Source organism: Coccinella septempunctata, chromosome X (assembly GCF_907165205.1).
Source record: "Coccinella septempunctata chromosome X, icCocSept1.1, whole genome shotgun sequence".
Taxonomy (NCBI): domain Eukaryota; kingdom Metazoa; phylum Arthropoda; class Insecta; order Coleoptera; family Coccinellidae; genus Coccinella; species Coccinella septempunctata.
The window spans coordinates 3,541,329-3,550,463 of record NC_058198.1 but is presented as its reverse complement, the minus strand read 5'-3'; the positions used below and the strand labels follow the sequence as shown (position 1 = coordinate 3,550,463).

The window sequence follows — 9,135 nt, the reverse complement described above, 5'->3', positions numbered from 1 at the left end:
CGCAAATCTGTAACTTATCAATTCTTACCCTACCGTAAATAATACACTCGTTATTTCTTTTAAGCCTCCGATTTCTGTTCACGCCACATGTGATCCTATTATTTTAGATGGATGTCATACGAAATATATGCGCTACATCCTGCTGCCGCACATTTCCATCCGCCATATTCGTTATTTCATGTTATAAAGCAATATCGTATTATGTACTTTCGTTTTGTTCTTCGTGACCAACCTAATACCATTAGAGCTGCTGAGTAAGGACACTCTAAGTCTTCCAGGTCGAAAAACTAAGAGAAAAAAGATTCTAAGATGAACTGTGGCATTCCAAAATCAATACGAAGAGCGATAAAAAAAATGGATAACAACAGATCGACAATTTCTCGTAACATCAAGAAGACCGTGATGCCATGGTGACCCTTAGGAAATAATTTTTCTTCTAGATGCATAATTCAGGAATCGTTCTTCCATCGCACTTTGTAAAAATATAGTCGAAACATTGTGCAAGTTCAATCAGACGCCATAAACAGGGTGGTCATTGAATGGACCTCATCGAAAGCGAGACATCATTTATGGGGGTGAGCGTGTAGCCTTAACGATGTTGGCCGCTGAAGACCCATCAAAACGGTGAGCAAAAACATAAATCGGGCCTAATACCGGCACGTGATACCCCGACAAAGTGGTTATTATCAGTGAGGGCGCGTGCTGGCTGCTTGTTATAGTTTTCAATTGGGCATTGTGGCACTAAGGCCGTCGTAACGCAGCTGTTACAGATCTTATACCTCTTGGTAACCTCACAACCCCCAACAAGGACATAATGTTGATCCTGACTATTTGTTTCGTCACTTCTATCGGGATGTGTAACAACCTGATAACCACTCCTTTTCATTCTGCTCACGCAGACGGTTCAATCGATGAAAATTGAAGTGAAAGGCGAAGAATGCTTTCAAATGACATGAGCAAACACCATAAATAATAAAATATTATTATCGTTCAACTCATTCGTAAGTTGCCTGCATATGGTTCAGAAAGATAATAATTTTTGAAAGAGAGCAAACATTAAGACAGAATAGAAAAAGAGACCATCAACTTCCCATAACCTGTAGCATATACAAGAAAATATCATGATTGAACAGTACAGTACAGTACAGTACAGCACAGCACAGCACAGCACAGCACAGCACAGCACAGCACAGTACAGTATAGCACAGCACAGCACAGCACATTACAATACAGTACAGCACAGCACAGCACAGTACAATACAGTATAGCACAGCACAGCACATTACAGCACAGCACCTTACAGCACAGCACAGCACAGTACAGTACAGTAGAGTATAGTATAGTATAGTTTCGAGTACAAATCCTCTATAAAAAGAGACCATCATCTTCCCATAACCTGTAGCATATACAAGAAAATATCATGATTAAACTTAGGAAGAAAACATAGAAGAAATTTTCCTCAATTCATTGTGAATGGAAAGAAGCCAAAAATCGATGAAAATTTGAATATAACTATTACAAATGTCTAGCTAAGTTAATGACAGTCCCTTGGTTGTATAATATTTCATTATATTCCACCAGATTTATTCAATTCAATTCGAAACTGAGAAAAAACCTAGTACCAGATGCTTGAAAATTGAAATAAAAGAGCAGAGATAGAAAAATTATAGATAATACATCCAAATAAGTGATATTTGCAATCAATTTGTAGGCTCCATAAGCCTATAAGTGGAAAACGATGTTCTGGTAAAAAAGTGAAACTGGAAAATTCATAATGAGGTAAGATTTCAACTGTCAGAGATCCTAAGTCAAAGGTATAAGGTTGGGGACAGAGGTTGAACATGGTTACCTGATCAGAGGTCATAGGTGAGAGGTCACGTACATCAGAAGGCGAAGGTATGAGTCATCGGTCTGAGGTACAAAGTTAGAGGTCGAAACTATCGATCTCAAGTCAGGTGTCTAATGTCTGCATTCGAAGATGAGTGGTCAGAGGTCATTGCTACTCTTATATCGTAGCTACATGTGGAATGCTTAGGTTATTTCTGTCATTCAACTTCATTTAATCTCATGGTTAAGATGAAGAAATGACTTATGTGAAGGCTATTTCACTACCTTGGGAAAGTCGCAGATACGATCAGTATAACTATGACCCATGGTAGCAAAATGCGCAGTTCCACCAAGTCATTAAATAACCTCAATTGAGTTTTAGCTGGATGTATTGATAGTCCTAACGAATGGTCAAAGCCCCTTTCCACTTATCTGATATCGTTGTTCGAAGTAGTCCCAGTGTTTTCTAGAGAACAAAAGTATTTTCCAGAAAAAACGAAAGCTCTCCCGTGTCTCGGTTTTCCCATCAAACAAATCCGATCTAATTGAGATGCCTCTTCCAACCCCCCAGGTGATGACTTGTTCATCTGGTCTGGAGCATCAGTCCTAAGGAGGGAGGAATAAGAAAACGTACGTCTCCATAAGTATTAAGGGGGGTAAATCATTGAACGGCTCGTCGCACATGTTTTCAATCCTGTAAATACCATTACGCAAGCCAGGGCGTATTCATGCGGTCTAATACAGTGGCGCTTCAATTATTGCCCTTTCTGTAATACGTCTGAACGAGGTCCAGATTATCCCCGATCCCAACTACCGTGAGAGGCCATTTCTAAATGTGTGTAACATCCAAACCCTCGACCATGTCACAGTGAAATCCACTTGATCATCTGTTCCACCAACCCAAAAATCGTCTTCAATTCATTATTCGATTTGTTCTGATTCGCATTCCGGATTAACTAAAACTCATCTGGACTAATTTCTAATTATTGGTAGTGAAAGTGATTTCGATAAAACCAAGTGTAACTGAAGAGAGCCATTTTCCTCTTGCACAAACTGTTGAGAAGATTTTTTGAACTCCTATTAAGAAAGAAGCTATTATATTTCTAAGCCATACAGCTCAGAAACTGGAAAGGCTATTTTTGAACTACATGACGATTGGAAACCTTAAATAATGCAAAATATTAGTAGTTCTGATGAACCTTATTTGGCTTAAGATTGTTGGGATGCCTGCATAATCTCACCATCCTGAATTCTCAAGTTGCTAGATGTTAGATATCATCGAGAAGAGATGATCGATTGTTGTATCAAAAAATTCGAATTCGGCAAAAACCTGAACGCTGTAAACCAACTCTCAATGCGCCCCCTATCATTGGAACGACGCAGGAGAAATTTAAATTGCAGGATGCTAGAAATATCCCAGAAATCTAATGTCGAGCAACGTGAAGAGCGAACAGAATTCTTGAAAAGTCCTCAAATTGGGAGATTGGTCCAAGATGAAACGAACTATACAGATTACTACAGAAAAAGTAAGCAGATCGACACTGGATAGGTTCCAGTTCCTGCTGAGATCCTTAGAAGGACTAAGGACTTCCACCTACAGACAGACAATGCTATCGAGTCTATTGGTCTCATCATGACAATACTTGAAATTTTCCTTATTCTCCTCCGAAAATGAAATATAGGTTCTCTTTTCCTCAATGTTACAAAGGCAAATTGAAGGTTATTGAATGCAACATGCTGATAAGCAGAAATTAATAAAAAACCAAAGACCTCTGACACAAAGATTGGTCACCAAAAATGAGTTTGATTGTTCAAAACGAGAGTGAAACTGGAAAATCTTGAGGAGTTGTTAGAGATGATTCTTCATGTGTGACTGAGTCTGAATCTCAACAGTTTATTCATCCAAATTCTGGCAAGGTATACAACAGCTTTTCCAGCCTTTTCTTCCAAACAATACTCCAAGAATTGTAACACATTGACAAGAAACGATTTAGGAATGAAAAGTGTTTTTCAATTTGAGGCAAATCCTTTCAAGAATACTCTTTGCTTAATAAATATAACATCGATGTGTGAACTGATATGGGTGCAATATTATGACAACTGATGCCCTGCTTGGCTTCAATGCGGCGTGGCTCCAAATTCAATTAAACATAATTAAAAAAGATTCGTTCACTATCATACACATGTGTCGAGATTCCCCATATCCGCATGAAACTTCTTTCAAAGTCTGGATCAACAGGCGTCAAAGCAGAGAGCTGAAATACAAGAACAACAGAAGGAATAATATATCGATTTTGTTATATCGGGTCGCGTCTGCGCCAGTCGACGTTTCAGAGAAACAGGAAGAGCCCAGTATTCCAAAACCCGAGAATATCCCGAAGTGAAGCAGTTCAATTATTTCAGGTGTCAGTGTTGAGAAGGTGTTGATGAAGGATCTGAGACTTATGTCGTTTGAGAGAAAAACAATCCGCCCAGCTCATTATGAGTGATGCAAAGCTCGGAGCCCTCGAAAAGAAAAATTCACCATACTGGCTCCAGAAGTACCAAATCTGCAAAGCTCCCGAAGTACCTACGGACTCTCGTCTGCGAGGTCCGACAGCGGTGGTAGCTCCAGAATTGGGGAGGAGGAGACAGCAGTTTGGAGGAGTTCGTTGCACCAGATACCCCAGCAATCGCACAAAGAGGCCTCCGAGCAAGAGTCGTTTTTCCAATTTAGCACATCCAGTTTTTTATCGCCCGTTTCCCCTGTACTCTCGACGATGCCTTCAACACGTGAAATGGAAAAGTCCTCGTATACATTCCTGTAAGTTCACTCTGGCCCTGCATCTTTCGTTGTGACAAAACATTCTTATTTCTATCACAATTTCTCCTCTTCCACTCTTAAACCCATCAAATCATCTTCATTCAGAAAAATAGACCATTTTCCATCCCAAGTTTCCCGAGGTCGGAACACGCCTTCCATTGTGTTTTGGTAAATTTTTCCCCTCCCTCCAAAACTTTTTTACTCAAGATTCCCTTGTTAAAATCAGAACAGACACCATTTAGCTCTAGAATTAAGATTGCGATATTCTTGTACCAATAATTTGAAGATTATGTATTTTTGACAACACATTTGCAAAAAATAGGCCTGCCAGGGGTAGGTATGTTCCCATATGCGATTAGATATTAGAAACAACGATCGTATATGCGGAATCTGCTGCATGTTTTTTTTTTCAATTGTGACGCGTGAGTTTCACCTCAATCAATGGAATGACGACTGTTATACGGTTTCAGTAAGGTGGAGCAGCCATTGCCAAATTTTATCACTAAAAATAAATACTATAATAAATATAACTTTTACAATTTAGTTATGTTTTGCGGTGAGAATGTACTGATTGGCAGATACAAAATTCGCGTCGATATCATAAACAACCCCATCGTTAGAATGGATAAAAATCAAGTGCATTCGGATTATTGTTACGCCAATGAGACTAATTATTACATCGATCAGCAACTCCACGAGTCCGCAGACCTAGTTTCGCTTTTATATTATGTGCTCAGTTTTGCAGGGATGATTGTAAGCATCTACTTTTTACACTGGTCCACGTAAGTTAGGGATGATTTGATAATATAACACATTGACCTCAAATGACGCTTTCACTGAGTCCATTTATATTGTTTACACTGTCCATGGAAAGATATTCTGGGCCACTTCCATGTACTAAAGATAGTCCTTAAGGTTTAAATATAGACGAATGAAGATATCCTTCGATTCATCGAAAGGAAAGAAGAAAGCTTGACCGTGACTTTTCCAATTTTATTCGATGAAAAATGAACCTCCTATACAGATTGAAAAAATTTGATGGATACAACAATAATAAGAATAACGATTTGATTGAAAAAAATTCAACATTCAAACTTTCAATATTACCCTAATAAAAAAAATTTATTTATCGAGCGTGCAATACACTCTGCGCAGGTTAATACTAATAAACTCTTGTTTATTAGTTGTTCGAATCTTTGTAAAAATATAGTTCAATCCCACCCATCTAAATATGCTTTTGTCTTGGCGAAATACATGTAGGGGTTAATGAACTCAATAATCTTATTATTCACTTCCTAATTTTTTCTCGTTTTTGTGTGTTAATCCTTTCGTTCGATATTTTTTGAAAATCAACTCAAATCTGACTCTTGTTTTACCAAACAGATTATCCATTAAAAATACTTTCCTATTTCTGATTGAAAACCTTACACAAAAGTGGCCTTTTTATTACTGAATACTCATGTGCTAAATCGTATGATTATAATTGGATGACAACGAGATGCAACAAGCAATGCATACAGGACACGTGAAAAATTGAGCTATTAAGTCTTCATAGGTAACAGAATAATGGATTCAGTGAATTGCCTACTCGAAAACACCTATCATCCCTAATTTATCTTGTGGATCAGTACGTTCTACTACAGGTGGTACGCGATTTTCTACGCTCCAATTAAAGAAGAAGAAACCGAAAGAAATTCTAACCAAATCGAAAATATTCAACCTCCAACTACTAGGAAACAACATACGTTACGATCAGCGTCTTGTTGTAGACTAATATCAGTGTAAATGCGTGTGAAATGATGGAAATTCTGGTGATAATGCGGTGTTTTCAGGTGTTCCCCGAAAGAGATAGAAGATTATGATGTCGGCGAGATCAAAGAAATCGCGGATTGCGAAAACAAGTCCTATCCTCAGCAGGAGGACCCTGCAGAGTACTGCCCTGGTGGGTACATGCCTATAAGTTACAAAACAATCCTAGGAGATAAATATCACGTAGTCCGAAAACTTGGCTATGGCCATTTTTCCACGGTGTGGCTCTGTGAGAATATAGCGTGAGTAAAAAAACTTCTTATTCCAGAATTGATAACCCTGAGGATTTCAATAGTTAGATATCATGTGAACGAAGTTCAGATATGTCTTCTTTCAGGAACAAAGAATATGTGGCTGTTAAAGTGTGCAAGTCAGCAACTGTTTTCACTGCAGTAGCTCAGGACGAAATCAAATTGCTACAGTGTACTAGGGATAAGAACCCCGATCATCCTGGTAGTAGAAATATTGTACAAATGTTAGATTTTTTCAACTGTCATAGTATAAACGGCAATCATACTGCCATCGCCTTCGAAATAATGGGGCCAAGCCTATTGCATCTAATTATTCAAAGCGATTATCAAGGGATTCACATTCCAGGAGTTAAAACCATTGTGAGACAGGTAAAACACCTACAACTTTAAGCAGAATCCAAATTCCTGACGAGCACTGATCAAAATTAAAAAATAAATCCACTATTTCCATTCACCATACACGGAATAAATGTTCTTTTTCCTCTGAATATTGGATGATAATGGGAGTAATTACAATGAATTCCCATCAAGAGAAGATCGACTCAGTCAATTATGAAAATTAGGCATTCTTTAATACCAAAAACTAAATAACATGATTAATTATTTAATGAACAGAGTTCACCTCCAAAATTCATGAATATATACGTAGAAACTTCACTCATTATTGACAGATTCGACATTCCTTCAAAGTTCTTGAAAATGATATATTTTTACCTTGACAATTTTTTTAATATTTAATTATCACGTGAAGCTCGTCATTCGTTTCATTTCACATGTTATGATTCTAAAGAGACCCAATCACAAATCTTCCATCAAACTTAATTATGCTTCAACATCAGTTAACGTTCCACCAATACTGTTATTTCAACTATTCGAGATACCCAAATGAATACTACCGATCAATACTCAAGTATTTCACGACAAAACCTCACTCAACCATGTTTGAAATGTGAATAAACCAAATGACTCCAGTATTGTTCAAGGTACTCGAAGGGCTTGTATACCTTCACGACGAATGTAACATAATCCATACCGATATTAAGCCAGAAAATATACTGATAAAAGTTAAGGACTCTTATGTTAAGAAAATGGTTAGTACTACGAAAAAATTCTACGACCTGGGTGTTCTGATGCCAAAATCCTATGGTAAGTATCTACGAATGAAATGGCATGAACCATCGTATGCATTCCAAGTTAAATAGTCGTAGAACAGAACCCTGGGGTACCCCATCCATATTTTATGGCGTAGTGTATCTTAAAATTCAATCATCAGTAATATTTCCTGTTTGGTGTTGAGTAACTGAATCATTCAGCAATTTTTAATCAGACTTCTGATATTCTTCTCGTAAAGTTGCAGCCGATAGATGGACCGAACTGTGCAGTCCTCAGGAAGAGGAGGTCAACGATGAAACCTTCGAATGGACAAGGAACAGGTCGTTCCCAGAAGATTACAACTTAGGAAATGGTGGCCCGATCAGGAGATCGAAAGAGGGCACTATAAAAGGAGCCATCTGGATCGACCCAAACATCGAGGTCAAGATTGCTGACCTCGGCAACGCCTGTTGGGACGTAAGTTTCAATTTTTCCTTATTTGTCCTAACAATTAAGACATTCCTTTTTGGCAGGATCACCATTTCACTAACGAAATACAAACGAAACAATACCGAGCCTTAGAAGTGATACTGGATGCTGGCTACAGTTTCCCCGCTGACATCTGGTCCTTAGGATGTGTTGCATTCGAGCTGGCCACAGGGGAATACCTCTTCAACCCCAAAAGATACCAACGCTGTTCGGCAACTGCGGATCACCTCACCCTAATCTGGGAGGTCCTGGACGGTATCCCACCCTACATAACCTCGAAAGGGCGCAACGCAATCCGATACTTCGACAACGGGAGGCTGAGACACGTCGAAGACCATTACCTCAAAATTTGGAAGATAGAAGATGTTCTTGTTGATAAGTACGACTGGAAGAGGATAGACGCGATTCCTTTCGCATCGTTTGTGGAGTCAATGATCGAGCCCGACCCCCAATTAAGGATAACTGCCGCAGCTGCCCTCCAGTCAAGTTGGTTGAATGAATAGTTAGAGTTAGAAAGACTGATTTTGATTTTCCTTCCATTTATTTAGAAGTTTTTTAATAAATTGTGAGAAAATTACTCCCTCTGTATTGTTCCTCGGCCTTTTTGGAAAAAAGTGTTCAGGGAAGAGTGCTCAACACTCTACTAACCACCCATGAACACAAACTTTGTGCCTATAGTAATCCCAAAAAGTGATAGGCAATAATAATTGTTGTGATCAGGGGATCAATGAAACTCCAAGTGTTTTGACGATCACTAAACACGATATTTTGGGACAGCAGTGGTTACAGTATAATTCTCCAAAAAATAAATTCAATAAAGAAAGTTTTGCCTTTGCAAATTTCTTTGATATTCGAATGCTTGGT

At 38.5% G+C, this 9,135-nt stretch overlaps 1 protein-coding gene across 3 annotated transcripts; it reads left to right on the top strand.

Annotated features, from left to right (window-relative positions):
- Nucleotides 1-4,072: 4,072 nt before the first annotated feature.
- LOC123322011 (SRSF protein kinase 1-like) lies at nucleotides 4,073-8,845 on the top strand. 3 transcript variants are annotated; one of them, XM_044909826.1, is made up of 7 exons: nucleotides 5,100-5,412; nucleotides 6,274-6,411; nucleotides 6,463-6,681; nucleotides 6,777-7,059; nucleotides 7,674-7,836; nucleotides 8,042-8,259; nucleotides 8,316-8,845. In XM_044909826.1, the coding sequence occupies exons 1-7, from the start codon at nucleotides 5,177-5,179 to the stop codon at nucleotides 8,772-8,774; spliced, it is 1,716 nt and encodes a 571-aa protein (XP_044765761.1). In that variant the 5' UTR covers nucleotides 5,100-5,176; the 3' UTR covers nucleotides 8,775-8,845. The 3 variants fall into 3 exon arrangements, with proteins under 3 accessions (XP_044765763.1, XP_044765761.1, XP_044765760.1); XM_044909825.1 differs by having other exon boundaries at nucleotides 6,259-6,411; XM_044909828.1 differs by lacking the exons at nucleotides 5,100-5,412; nucleotides 6,274-6,411 and adding an exon at nucleotides 4,073-4,630.
- The last annotated feature ends 290 nt before the right edge of the window (nucleotides 8,846-9,135 follow it).